This window comes from Cygnus atratus, chromosome 1, assembly GCF_013377495.2.
Source record: "Cygnus atratus isolate AKBS03 ecotype Queensland, Australia chromosome 1, CAtr_DNAZoo_HiC_assembly, whole genome shotgun sequence".
Taxonomy (NCBI): domain Eukaryota; kingdom Metazoa; phylum Chordata; class Aves; order Anseriformes; family Anatidae; genus Cygnus; species Cygnus atratus.
This window is the reverse complement of record NC_066362.1, coordinates 208138827-208152583: the sequence shown is the minus strand read 5'-3', so window position 1 is coordinate 208152583 and position 13757 is coordinate 208138827. Positions and strand designations below refer to the sequence as shown.

Sequence of the window (13757 nt, the reverse complement as noted above, 5' to 3'; positions counted from 1 at the left end):
GTGCCCGGGGAGGCTCCGCGCCCTGCGGTGCCAGGCTCGTCCTGCGGGAGGAGATGGAGATGGAGGAGCCCCCGCTGCCCCCCTGCCCTGGGGGGGGGACCTGGGGGCGGCCCCGTCCCCGGGCGGAGCCCCGGAGCCCAGCCCCGGGCCCTGCAGCCCCTGGGGGGCCGGGGTCAGCCCGGGCAGCGCTCACCCCATCTCCCGTCCCGGCGAGGCCGTCCCCGCTGCTGCCTCCATCCGCAGAGAAGCTGCCGGGGCCAGAGCGGGTGAGCGGCCGGGAGCCCCCCCGCTCAGCCCCCCGCCGGGGGTGCCAGCCCTTGGGGTGCCCAGTGCTGGCGGGGGGGCCACTCACCGCCCTGCTCCTTCCGCTGGGCTCTCGCCGGCCTCTGCTTTCTCAGCCTCCGGACCCGCAGCCGCCAGACCCGCAGCACAGCAGACACCAGGCTCAGCCGCAGCAGCAGCAGCAGCAGTGGGAGCAGCTCGGATGGGGGGGGGAGGCCAGGGCCCCCCATGGCACCGGCGATGCCGCAGGTCCCCAGGCGGCAGGCACAGGCCTGTGACACAGAGCCCCGAATTTCATGAGCCACCAGAAGGGCTCAGCACCTATGCCAGCGGCTGGGAGAGGAGCCCCCAGCATGGGGACGACACCACCAGTACCCACAGCATCCCCTGGGGCTTGACCACCCACCCTGTGAGCCCCCCCTCTGTGCTGGGGCCCTGCACACGGATGGGGGACGCTGCCCATGGGTGCTGGGGTGCCACAGGAGGGGCGCAGCCTGCACTGCCCATGGCCCATGCAAGGTGACCCCACTTCTGCAGGGCTGCCCCCCCCCCCCCCAGCCAGCCTTACCAAGCACCCCGGACCCCCCGCCAGCTGGAGCCCACCAGGGTGGTGCCAGACCGCGATGCCCACTGCCCGCTCCCACTCCTGCAGGGCTGCCTTTGGGGCACGGCACGGTGCACACGCACCCCCCCTTTGTGACACCACGCAGTTCTTCTCCCTCCTTCCAGCCAGCAGCCCCGAACGGAGCTTTGATGCCAATGGGAGCCTCTCGATGCCGAACGCCGGGTCCAGCGGGAACCCATCCCATGTCCCCCCCGCCTGGCTGGTCTCCCTCCTAAGCCCTCCTGGGCTGTGGGGTGGCCGGGCCCCGGGCTTGTCCTGCAGCTGCTGGAATTTCCCTTCCCTGGGGTTTGGTTCCTGCACAGAGAAGCAGGGCGATGGCAGCTGGGCAGGGCCAGGCCGCAGCCACCCCGGCCTGCAGAAAATGAAAGCAAGCGAGCGAGCGGAGGCTCCGGGTCTGCCCCTTTCCTGTTTTCTGTTTTGCAGCTCCGGTTTCAGTCCTGGCCCTGCACAGGGCCCCCAGGGCCTGCTGGGCTGGGACACCCACCCGCACGGACACCCGTGGGCAGGGGCACCCACCCGCAAGGACATCACCGCTGGGAATGCCACCAGTACAGGGACACCACCAGTACAGGGACACCACCGGTACAGGGGCACCACCAGTATGGGGACACCTCCGGGGGCACCGGGACGGGAGCCTGGGGGCTGCTGCCTGCCTGGCTGGTGGGGAGCGAGGGTAGCTCCGCGGGACCCCACGGGACTGGGGGGTCCCCCTGTGGGGTGCAGCCCTGGGGCTGGCAGGGGGCCCTGTCCCCGTGCTGCGGGCAGGGCTGAGCAGGGGACGAGCAGCGGTTAGGAGCTGTCCCAGGCTGTTTCCCTCCGGCAGCTCCGGCCCCGGTGCCTGCACAGGGAAGGAAGGGGGCGGCGAGCCCTGGTCCTGCTGCTGCCAGCCTCGAGGGAGCAGCAGCAGCGTGGGGCTGGGTGCCAGGATCCGGCCAGGCCCTGCCTGCATCGGCAGCCCCGGGATCGGCCCCTCTGGGTGATGCTCTCCCCGTCCCAGCCATGAATGCACAAAATGTTGGGGTCAGGCCACGGTGGGTCCTGGGGATGTGTGGGCTGAGCCCTTGCCTCGTGCCTGTGTCGGACAGACGGACACGTGCTGCTCAAGTGCGTTGACAAACATATGCATGGCCTGAGCTATAGAAGGGCTGGGAGGGAGCTGCAGGATGGGGGCACCTGGCATCCCCGGGCTGCCCCTCATCGCCTCGGGGACTACTCCCTGCCTGGCAAAGCCACAGTCCTTCCTGAGCCAGGGGGATGCGGGGTGACCCTTTAAGGGATTTTTTTGCATCTGATGGCTGCCCTTGTCCCTGATGGTGAACGGCCCCACATGGGCACGTCCCAGGCTCTCCCTTGTGCAGCGCTCTGAGGCTCCTCCCGAGGCTTCACCAACACCCGTCCCCACAAAGCCAGGGGTGCAATGGACCTGAGGACGATCCCGCGGCTGCGCTGGACATGGCTGTGCCTCGGGGCCCTGCTGGCAGCCCCCTGGGTGAGTGGGGACCCTGCAGTGCAGCACCCCCATCCCGCTGCCTTTGGTGCCGGTTCCTTGCCAGCCTGCTGCTTTCACTTTTACTTCTGTGCTTTGCCACCACTGTCCCCGTGCCAGGGCTCGCGGTGGGGTGGGCATCTCCTCGGCCTCGCAGGCGAAGGAAGAGTTTCTGCCCTGAGCCATGCAGGTGTTGCTCGCCCTCCCGCTGCTTGCCTCTGCAAAGGTAATTTCTTGCATCGCCCCCAGTGCCTGGGGAGCCCCAAGGAGCACGGTGCTCCGGCTCGGGGAGGGGCAGAGACCCACGGCAGGGCAGGGGAATGCCACGAGGATGCACGGGCACTTTTAACCCTGTGCATGGCACGCGGCACCTGGGGAGGGGGCTCCAGCACCCAGCGTGCACCCCCCAGCCCCTCTCCCTCGCGCAGGCGGGGACCCCCCAGTTCCTGATGGACATGAGCCGCGACGCCTTTGATGACCAGTACGAGGGGTGCACGGAGGCGATGGAGGCAGCGGGGCCGGCGCTGCTGGAGCAGGAGCAGGCACGGGGCAGGTCCAGGCTCTTTGGCAGGGTCTGGGCACGCGCCGGGGAGCGGTGGCAGCAGGTGAAGGGCTCGCTGGCTGCCCGCCTGCCCCCCGGCTTCAAGGATGAGTACGGCCAGGCCGTGATCGCGTACACGGACAACAGCCTGCACTACTTCTTCAACACAGCCATGCGGGCGGCCGGGCGGTCACGGGCCACCTACAACGCCAGCTTCCCCTTCAAGGCGCTGCACTTCTACCTGACCAGAGCCCTGCAGCTGCTGCGGGGGCCCTGCGAGGCCACCTACAGGACACCGGTGTACCGGGGCATCGCCCACACCCGCTACCAGCTGCAGGGCGCCAGCCCCTTCAGGTTCGGCTCCTTCGCCTCCTCCTCCTTCAGGAGGGAGCAGGCAGAGAGCTTTGGGCAGGACACGTTCCTCAGCATCCGCAGCTGCTTTGGGGTCCCCATCCACGCCTTCTCCTTGTACACGGAGGAGGAGGAGGTGCTGATCCCTGGCCATGAGATCTTCTGGGTCTTCCCGGACAAGGGCAGTCACCGCTTTGTCCTGCGGAGCGCCAACAGGACCTGCAGCCACTTCAACTGCGCCTTCCTGGGGTGTGAGTAAGGGGCTCGGGCACCCCCAGCTGCTCCTGTGGTATCGTCCTGGTGCTGTGCGGCCGGGGCTGCCGGGGCCGGGACTGATGCCAGACCTTCTGCTTTCCCCCTAGACGAGAAGAGCCTGGAGTGCAGGGGCAGCACAGGTAGGAACCTCCACAGGTGTCATAGAATTGTGGTATCATAGAACAGCTCAGGTTGGAAGGGACCTCAAGGATTATCCAGTTCCAACCCCCTGCCATGGGCAGGGACACCTCCCACCAGATCAGGTTGCTCAGGGCCTCATCCAGCCTGGCCTTGAACACCTCCAGGGACGGGGCATCCACAGCTTCTCTGGGCAGCCTGTGCCAGTGCCTCACCACCCTCTGAGTGAAGAATTTCCTCCTAACCTCTAACCTAAATCTCCGCTCTTTTAGTTTTTAAGCCATTTCCCCTTGTCCTGGCCCTTATCTACCTGAGTAAAGAGTCCTTCTCCATCTTTTTTATAAGCCCCCTTTAAATACTGAAAGGATGCTACGAGATCTTCCCAGAGCCTTCTTTTCTCCAGGCTGAACATCCCCAGCTCTCTCAGCCTTTCTCCATAGGAGAGGTGCTTCAGCCTCTGATCATTGTCATGGCTGGACCTGCTCTAACAGCCCCACACCTTTCTTGTGCTGGGACCCCAGATGTGGACGCAGGGCTCCAGGTGGGGCCTCACGAGGGCAGAGCAGAGGGGCACAATCCCCTCCCTCCCCTGCTGCCACCCCTCTAGCAATGCAGCCCAGGATGCAGTTGCCTTTCTGGGCTGCAGGCACACACTGCTGGCTCGTGTCACGCACGGCACGGCTCTGGGGACAGCCAGGCAATGCGGGCAAGCGTGCCCTCTGTGCGAGAGCTACCCACCAACACAGCGTGTCCGTTAGGAGCAGCTAACTGCAGGGCTGCCTGCTGGGAGCCTGTTTAGACCTCTAACCGCATTTCGGGGTCTCTGTGCAGGGGAAGGGGCTCAGCCTCTACGGGGTCGTTGCAGACCCTACAGCCACAGGCAGTGCCCGTGCCGCTGCTGCGGGGCTGAGCCAGCGAGCGGCTGACGAACCCATCCCTCTGCAGCTGGTCCCAGGCACAGAGAGGAGCTGTGAAGGGCAGCGCCCAGCTGGCGGCCCCGAGGAGAAAAGCCAGCGGCCATGCAGAGAACGCCTCACCCGCAGTCTGTGGCAGAGCAACCAGGGGCAGTGCACAAGCGGTGTGTGGAGTCCAGCTAGACCCTGTGGCAGAGCAGCCCGGCACGCTGCCTGTGCTGTGCCATGCCGTGCCGTGCCGTGACATCGTGGGGACAGCAGCAGTGCCCCCTTGTTGGCCGGGGGATGCTGCTGCTCTAGGTGGGGAGGACAGTGTCTGGCCAAGGCCTCGCACTGGAGACTCCTCCTCATCTCACCACCGCCTCATGCACCTTTGGGCCCAGTGTCACGTGCCAGGGCTGGTCTGCTGGGGCTCACCCCGGAACGTGCTCACAGCAGGGCTCGGCAGCACCCGGCACCAAGCAGCACCCAGCCCCCAGGACAGGGGAAGGTTTCTACCACTTCCCCATTATTTCATGTTTCTCCAGCTTCAAAATTTTTAGCAACTTCTCAGCCAGACAAGGCTTGCACCCTCACCTGGACCCAGCCCCAAAACCTCCACAGGCGGTTCCACGTCTCATGAACTGCTGGCAACGAATGCTCAGACCCGGGCAGGGATTTGACTACTTGTAGTGGGTTTATATGGCAAAGTTTTGGTAGTGGGGGGGCATAGGGGTGGCTTCTGGGAGTAGAATCCAGAAGCTGCCCCACGTTAGATAAAGGCCCAACTGCTGGCCAGAGCCAGTCCAATAAGTGATGTTGTTTGTGCCTCTGTGAGACCACATTTAAGAAAAGGAAAACAAAACAAAACAAAACAAAACAAACAAACAAAAAAGAAAAAAAACAAAACCACAAGCTCCTGGGGAACAGCAGCTGGGAGAGAGAAGCAGCCCTGCAGCCCCCAAGATGAGTGCAGCAGGAGGGCAGGAGGTACTCCAGGCACGCAGCAGCAGTTCCCCTGCGGCCTGTGGAGAGGCCCCTGGCGGAGCAGGCTGTCCCCCTGCACCCATGGGTCCCACACGGAGCAGATCTCCACGCTGCAGCCCCCCCGTGGAGGAGCCCCCGGTGGAGCAGGTGGATGTGGCCTGGAGGAGGCTGCGGCCCATGGAGAGCCCCCCCAGGAGCAGGCCCCGGGCCGGAGCTGCAGCCCGTGGAGAGGAGCCCACGCAGGAGCAGGGGTCTGGAGGGAGCTGCCGCCCATGGGGGACCCGTGCTGGAGCAGTTTGCTCCTGGGGGATGGATGGACCCCGTGGTATGGAGCCGTGTGGGAGCAGTTCTTGAGGAGCTGCTGCCTGTGGGCAGCCCCCGCAGGCTCAGCTCGGGAAGGACGGCTCCTGTGGGAGGGACCCCATGGGGAGCAGGGGCAGAGAGGGACCGTGAGGGAGCGGCGGAGACGAAGCGTCAGGGACTGACCGCAGCCCCCATTCCCCGTTCCCCTGCACTGCTCAGGGGGAGGAGGTGGAAGAGGGTGGATGGGCGGAAGGTGCATTTGATTTCTTTCCTCTGTTTCTCACTTCTCTAGGTTGTTAGTAATAGGCAATAAACGTTACTTATCCTCCTACTCTGAGTCTGTTTTGCCCGTCACGATAGTTGTTGAGTGATCTCCTTGTCCTTATCTCAACCCTTGAGTCCTTTCCATTGTATTTTCTGCCCCTTCCCCTTTGAGGAGGAGTGAGAGAGCAGCTGAGGTGCAGCTCGGCTGCCCACCCGAGTAAAACCACCACAGCCACGATTCATCCACTGCTAAAGGAGCCCCTTGGGTGGGATGGACACCTCCATTGTGATGTTCCATCAGCCCCAGCCTGGGCACTTCACCTCAGCTTGCACTGCTTGCACCCTCCAAAGGCTGAGGATGTCTTTGCTTGGACTTCCTGCAGTGGTCACCTCCACGGTGCCACTTCTGCAGGGACACGGGGACAGCAGCCCCAGCCACCGAGCCACAGGGCATGGCCAAGCTCCCCTCATCCTCCCTCTGGTGGGACACCGGCCCTGGTGCAGAGCTTACAGGACACAGGGACCATCCCCAGCCCTGCGACTGCAAGGGGCACCGAGGCTGTGAGGGGCGAGATGCTGCCCTTGGCTCCGGACCACGCGAGGCTGGCAGCTCTGTCTTGTCCCCTGCTTCCAGCCCCTGCTCCCTGCCATGTCCGCAGCGCTGCAGGGACTTCACCGGTACCCCAGCGCTGTGGTGGCTCCCCCTGGGTGAGGGCTCATCCCCTGCAGGGAGCTGGGCAGCCCTGAGGTGCAGAGCAGGGCACTGGCTCTGAGCTGCCCTGGTTTTGCACTTTTATCTGTTCTGTCCCTGTAGACAAGATGGCAGGGGATGTTCTCCGGGTGTCTTCTTGGCTCGGAGCTGCTCCTTCCGCTCCCCAGCAGCTTGGGGAAGCTGAGGACAGGGAGCTGCTGGGGGCCAGGTCACCCCAGACATCGTGTCGCCACTTCTAAACAAACCCAGGGTCACCTCTCCTTCCTCTGGGGCTGCCACTGCCCCTGGCCCCTCCGTGCACTGTTACCACCAGTCCCGCAGCCGGCCCTAGGCCCAGTGCCGGCGGCAGCGCCATGTTGTGGGCTGATCCACGCAGGGCTGTTCTCTCTGGCACGCTCCGGTTGGGTCTGTCGTTACCTCAACCCTTCGGGCCTCACACTGGGCACCAAAAGGCCTGCTGTGGTTTAACCTACAGGCAGCTCAGCACCGCACAGCCGGTTGCTCACCTCCTCCCCAGCAGGACTGGGGAGAGAATGGAAAATGTATCTGGCTGCAGGAGCTGGCACTAAGCTCGCTCACACACACAGAGGCCTCGCCAGGAGCTGGCATGTAGTCCTCTCAGCACGCGTACACATGGCAAAGAGGGCGAACGTGCAAACAGAAAAGCTTTAATGAGAGAAATAAGACGATAGGACAGACTGCAGGGCTTGGCCAGACAAACACTGACCATCCCTCGTTTAAGTGTGACCGGCCCTTTTATACCCCAAACCTAACCCCTCTTTGGTCCTCCTGCTCCTCCTTCTGTACGCACCCCCATGCCTCCACACAGCTCCACGTTATTTCAAGCTCCCCAAGCTCCCAAGGCTACCCAAGCTCCTGAAGCTCCCCGAGCTCCCCACACGGAGCTGTTGCCTTCACCACAAGGCTCCCCTTCCCCTCACAGAGCCGGTGGCACGGGGCCCCCCGCTCTCCTGCGGCCAAGGCTGGAGGAGCGCGGGGAGCGCGGCGCCTGCCCGGGGCTGTGCCCCAGCCCCAGCCTCCTGGTGGCACCCACCCTGCGGGCTGCCCTTACCCTTCAGCAGCGCACAGTTGTAGGTGCTGCGCGCGACAAGGGAGCGGAGATGGATGATGCTTCTGCTGAATTGACGGGTGACGTTGACGACCTTGAAGGTCTCATAGGGTGGGATGAGGACTTCGTTCTCACCAGGGTAGAAGGAGAATTGCTTGATGGGGACACCGTAGCAGGTGTACACAAAGAAGAAGGTGTCCTGGCCAAATTTCTGGGCAGCCTCCTTCTTGAGGGAGGTGGAGGTGAACTGACCGAAGCGGACGGTCTGCTGGAGGTGGGCCGTGAAGAGGATGCCCTTGACGCCGCGGTAGACGTGGTAGCAGTTGTGGCCCTGGGCATCCCTCAGGGTGCGCAGGGCCTCGGTCAGGAGGAAGTGCAGCGTCTTGAAGGGGAAGTATTGGAGGTAGTACTTGCGGGAGCGCCCACCCTCGCGCACGGCCGCGTTGAACTGGCTGTACAGGCCTGTCCCGGCAGTGTACGCCAGCACGGCCACTGCCTGCTCCTTCCGCAGCACCTGCGGGTGGTTGAAGTTGCCCCATTGATACTTCCACTTCTGAACTGCTCTTCTCCAGGTCTTCGCATAGATTTGGTTTTTGAATTCAGTGTGGTACAGCTTCTTGAGCTCCTCCTCCATCTTGTATCTGCAGCCCCGGTACTGGTCATCAAAGGAGTTCTGGGCCATGTCCATCGCCATCCTCTTGATGGGGCCGAGGTCTTGCTCACGGGTGCTGCTGGCAGCCAAGGTGCCAGCCAAGGTGCCGGCCAGCAGCACCCAGACCAGGCCAAGCTGCTCCATGTGCGGGAAGCTCCGGGTGTCCAGCCACGAGCGGGGATGCCCCAGGCAGCGGAGGACCCGGTCCTCTGCAACCAGCTGAGCTCAGCCGCTGAGTGCGGCAGGACAGGGCACGGGCGTCTGCTACGGGGCAAGTGGAGGGTCGGAGGAGGCTGCAGGGAGAAGCGGAGCAGATGCATCGGGGTCACCTTGAAAGCCACCCATGCCCACCCTGGCATCAGAGGGAAGCACCTGCAGTGTGTGTCCCCAGCCACGGCCACCTGGTTCTTCCCCACCCTGATACCAGCCCAGACTCCAGCCCAATTACTTGCATCAAACACCACAGACACATGGGTTCCCCCGTGCAGCCCTGACATCCTCTGAGGCCACAGCATTTGTGCCAGGAGTAGCCCAGGTGCTGCAGTGAGATGTTACCTCTGCTCTGTTGCACGCAGGACCCACGGCTCAGCGCTGCTGCAGGGTGCGTGGAGCTGGCTGCTCTGCCTTTTTATAGCAACCCCCAGACAGTTTAAGATCCAGCCCCCCATGACCACCGAGTTGCTGCTGGGTTGTTGCAAATGGCTGCAGGGAAACCAACAGGAAATCTGCTTTCATCAGTTGCCCATGCTCTAGTGCATGTGTGGGTCCCAGTCCCATGGGTGCTGAGAGGTGCGGTGCTGGCTCTGCAGCCCTCAATGCAGAGGGGCTCCCGCAGGAACTGACACTGGCTTGTCCTGGTTTTGGCTGGGATAGAGTTACTTTTCATCACAGTAGCTGGTGCGGTGTGGTGCTTTGGTTTTAGGATGAGAATAGTGCTGATAACACACTGATGGTTTAGATGTTGCTGAGCAGTGCTGACACAGAGCCAAGGACTTCTGTGCTTCTCACACCGCCCTGCCAGCGGGCAGGCTGAGGGTGTACAAGGAGCTGGGAGGGGACAGAACCAGGACAGATGACCACAACTGGCCAAAGAGATATCCCATATCATGTGGTATCGTGGAAAAATAAGACTGGGGGGGGCTGGCTGAGGGGCCACCATTGATCAGGGACAGGCTGGGCATTGGTCAGCAGGTGGTGAGCAATTGTTTTGTGCATCACTTTCTTTCGTTCCCTTGCTTGCTTATTTTCTGTCTTTCTTTCTCATTTTCTTTCTCTTAAACTGTCTTAAATTGCTGCAGAGCAGTGCTTATACTAAGCCAAGGACTTTTCAGCTTCTTGCTCGGTCCTGCCAGCAGGCAGGCTGGGGGTGCAGTGGGAGCTGGGATGGGATAGACCTAGGACAGCTGACCCAAACTGGCCAAAGGAGTATTCCATACCATCTGGGGTCATGCTGAGCAATTAATATGGGGCGGCTAGCCGGGGTGGGGGGTCCACTGCTCAGGAATGAGGTGGGCATCAGTCAGCAGGTGGTGAGCAATTGCATTGTGTATCACTTGTTTTGTACGTGTTATTATTTTTACTACTACTATTTTTGATATTGCTGTTGTTGTTGTTGTTATTATTATTATTATTTCTTTTCTGTCCTATTAAACTGTCTTTATCTCAACTCACAAGCTCTTACTTTTGTTTTTTCCCAGTTCTCTCCCCCATCCCACTTTGGGGGGAGCATGAGCGAACGGCTGTGTGGTGCTGAGCTGCCGGCCAGTTAAACCACAACAGTCCTTTTGGTGCCCAGCATGGGGCCCAAAAGGTTGAGATAAGGACAGATCTGACCAGAGCATGTTAAAACAAAATTGTTGTAAGCATTACATCAGTTTAATATTTGCTAATCACAATGCTGATTTTTTTTTAATCTCAGGTCTGCTGTGCTTGTTTTCTGAATTGAGTTATATGGCACATTACTTACAGTATGTGTTCCCTGTCGTGCTGTTTATCATTTCTGGGGGCTGGTTTAAGGTTATTATTCTGCTGTACTGTGTAACACTGGCTTATGATATGATAAAATTGCTAGTCATGAGACTAATCTGGTATTTTGCTCAGTATTGCCCTCACCTCCATACTTCGGAAACCATATCTCAGAAACTATTAATAATTACACTATTTACCTTTTCTCTTCAGGGAAAGTCTATGGAGGGGACAGGGGGAGATGTTTTCCCCACCTGTTCAATCTCCCTTTCTCCTTCACCTCCCTTTTCTTCCCCAGGCTACTTACAATAGCTCCTCAAAATTTGTATGTCCTTGGGATGTTCAGACCAGCATGTTCTTATTGTAATGTCTCCTGAATGCACTCCAGGTTTTGTTTAAGGTTAAACAACTACTTAGGAATGCCACCCAGAGACCTGTCCTGAGGCAGGATGGTTATGAGTGGCAGGGAGTGTGGGAGGATGTGGGCAGGCATCTAGAGCAGTGGGCACCTCCAGCACTTTGGAAATTCACCCCTGAAAAACTGCAGAATCCTAAAAACCTGGCAGAATGCTTGAAAAAGGTGTGTCATCACCCTGGCAATGCCAAAGAGACAAAAATTACTGCAACACGCTGGGGCTTGGCCCATGCTTACCGAGCTGCAATCAATGCCACTATAACCACAGTGACAGACCCTGCAGCCACTCCAAGCCCTGCAACAGGCCCCGAGGCCCTTCTAACTCCTGTGATGGGTCCTGCAGCCACTACAACCCCTATGACAGGCCCCAAGGCAGGGCCAGGGAATCAAACTGTGCTGGTGTCACTTGACCCTGTATGCAGGATGAAACAATGGATGAGAAAGTCAGCTGTGAGAAAAATCTCAATAATTTTCTTCAGACAGGATCTTCTGTGAAGCTATTTTATTTGCGATTGCAATGGCGGGCGTCCTGCCAATTAGGAGAGCATTATAGTAAACATAAAATAATAATAATAATATACAATATAAATAATAATATCATAACCTTTTATTTCCTACTACCCGACGCCTGATCTTCTCCCCTGTTTCCTCATTGGCTGAGTACTACAGGTTCACAAGCTACTCGATGCTCCTCTATACCATACATGTACATTTTTTTTTGATCAACCCTTTAATTTCTCCTTTTTCCTTTTTATTTTTTCCTTTCTTATGTTTTGAAAACTTTTGATCTTTGTTTTACTGTTCTCACACTGCTCATCCTGTTTTTCTCAAGCTTCCACCTTCTTTTGGAAGAGTGAGGCCTTCTACTGTCCACTTATCTACTTAGCATTTCTCCTTGTTATGACTACACAACTACCTTTGAATACAGAAAACTGGTTCTCTACTGCAAAAACAGAACTTAGCTTCTCACACAGCTCGTTTAGAACACAGAGGAACTCCCATGCAGACTGGGGAGGAAGAAGAAGATGAGGCAGGCTGCTCCAAAGTGGCTGGGCCATCAGAGGAACAGGAAGATGAAGAGGAAGGTATCATAAGAGCATCAATAACTACCCGATACCTATTCCAGCATGAGCTACAAGATATGTGAAAAGATTTCAGTCATCGTCCAGGTGAGCACCTTGTCACCTGGCTGCTCCGGTGCTGGGACACCGAAGCCAATGGTCTGGAATTAGAGGGCAGGGAAGCCAGGCAGCTGGGATCCCTCGCTAGGGAAGGGGGCATTGACAAAGCAATTGGAAAAGAAGCACAAGGCTTGTCTCTGGAGGTGTCTTCTGTCAGGTGTGAAAGAAAGGTATGCCTTCAAGGAAGATCACAGAATCACAGAATTGTAGGGGTTGGAAGGGACCTTAGGAGATCATCGGGTGCACCCCCCCTGCCAAAGCAGGTTCCCTAGAGCAGACTGCCCAGGTAGGCGTCCAGACGGGCCTTGAATATCTCCAGAGAAGGAGACTCCACAACCTCCCTGGGCAGCCTGTCCCAGTGCTCCGTCACCCCCACCGGGAAGAAGTTCTTTCTCATGTTGGTGCGGAACTTCCTGGGCTCCATTTTGTGGCCATTGCCCCTTGTCCTGTCCCCACAAACCACTGAAAGAGGTTGGCCAAATCTCTTTGTCTCTCACACTTCAGGTGAGTGACGGTTGAGTGACGGGGGGATCCCAGCAGTGAACTTTATTGGAGGCTGAAGTGAGTCTAACTGGGAATGAGTGGCAAAAGCACCGTATTGTGATTGGCCCGGATGCTCCGTGCGTCCTTGGCATAGACTATCTCAGGAGAGGCTATTTCAAGGACCCAAAAGCTACAATAGCTCTTGAATATTTTGAAAATCCTCAATATTAAAACCAGCATATTTCTATGGCTATATCTCCTGATGGTGTTTCTGGTTTTGTCTAAAGCATCTCCCAGTGGGATGGCGGAGAGAATTGATAATGGTAAAAGTGCAGGAACTACTATCAAACTGCAAGCTCACTTCCAAGAAGATAACCTGAACCTAGCAGCTGGTAGGTTTGTGAACTGGTGTGGTGGGTACGCTCTACTCCTGCACTTGCCTAAGTCTTGCTTATGAGCCAGAGTAGGCCACAATGTGACAGCTCCTTGGGCTGTCAAAGCCACCACAAAGGCTGAAGAACTTGGAGTTCTGCAGGTACATGACAGTGTGCAAGGAAGGAGGACCCCGGTCCCCTCACCCAATTCATGGGTCTACTATGGTCAGGTGCAGCCTGAAGTTCTCTGCACACACACAGCACTCACACACTCACCCCTCATGCACACCACATCCACAAACCCCTGGGGGCACCATCCCTGAGCAATGGCTGCTCCTCCCAATTTAGTCTCATCCACAAACTTACTTAGTATGCCTTCAAGTCCTACCTCCAGGCCGTTTATGAAAACATTGACGAGAACTGGCCCCAAAACAGAGCCCTGGGGAACCCCACTAGTAACTGGCCGTCAGCCTGATGTAACCCCATTTACTAGCACCCTTTAGGCCTCACCCGCCAGCCAGTTGTTCACCCATCGCATTAGGTACTTGTCTAGCTGTGTGCTGGACATTTAGTCCTGAGGGATACTTTGAGAAACCGTATCAAACGCTTTGCTGAAATACAAAAAGATTACATCAGCTGTCATCCCTTGGTCAACTATGTGGGTAACCTTGTCATAAAAGGAAATTTAGTTCGTTAAGCAGGGCCTTCCCCTCATGAACCTGCTGTTTGCTATGACCAGTGACTGCGTTGTCCCTCAGGTGCTTTTCAATAACTCCTGGAA

At 58.5% G+C, this 13757-nt stretch overlaps 2 protein-coding genes across 5 annotated transcripts; one reads left to right on the top strand and one right to left on the bottom strand.

Moving 5' to 3' along the window:
* The first annotated feature begins 1256 nt into the window (after positions 1-1256).
* Positions 1257-6008, top strand: LOC118259756 (ecto-ADP-ribosyltransferase 5-like). Of its 4 annotated transcripts, none has more exons than XM_035569504.2 (5): positions 1257-1489; positions 2250-2396; positions 2822-3536; positions 3648-3680; positions 4624-6008. In XM_035569504.2, exons 2-5 carry the CDS (start codon positions 2325-2327, stop codon positions 4650-4652), a joined length of 849 nt encoding a protein of 282 aa, XP_035425397.1. In that variant the 5' UTR covers positions 1257-1489; positions 2250-2324; the 3' UTR covers positions 4653-6008. The 4 variants fall into 4 exon arrangements, with proteins under 4 accessions (XP_035425397.1, XP_035425394.1, XP_050570965.1 ...); XM_035569501.2 differs by having other exon boundaries at positions 1335-1489; positions 4510-6008; XM_050715008.1 differs by having other exon boundaries at positions 1335-1489; positions 2250-2619.
* Positions 6009-7339: 1331 nt separating this feature from the next.
* Positions 7340-8702, bottom strand: LOC118259792 (NAD(P)(+)--arginine ADP-ribosyltransferase 2-like). The gene is made up of 2 exons (XM_050714217.1): positions 7892-8702; positions 7340-7359 (listed from the first exon to the last, which is right to left on the bottom strand). The coding sequence occupies exons 1-2, from the start codon at positions 8700-8702 to the stop codon at positions 7340-7342; spliced, it is 831 nt and encodes a 276-aa protein (XP_050570174.1).
* Between the last annotated feature and the right edge of the window lie 5055 nt (positions 8703-13757).

Bases quoted from the DNA above. Each gene is read 5' to 3' on its own strand.
- LOC118259756 (XM_050715001.1), top strand. From the start codon at position 2,325: ATGGACCTGAGGACGATCCCGCGGCTGCGCTGGACATGGCTGTGCCTC. The intron at 2,397-2,821 runs GTGAGTGGGGAC...TCCCTCGCGCAG, and splicing joins CCCTGCTGGCAGCCCCCTGG to GCGGGGACCCCCCAGTTCCT. The intron at 3,537-3,647 runs GTGAGTAAGGGG...CTTTCCCCCTAG, and splicing joins CAACTGCGCCTTCCTGGGGT to ACGAGAAGAGCCTGGAGTGC.
- LOC118259792 (XM_050714217.1), bottom strand. From the start codon at position 8,702: ATGGAGCAGCTTGGCCTGGTCTGGGTGCTGCTGGCCGGCACCTTGGCT. The intron at 7,360-7,891 runs GTGGGTGCCACC...TTCTCTCCCCAG, and splicing joins GGGTAAGGGCAGCCCGCAGG to TCCTGCTGGGGAGGAGGTGA.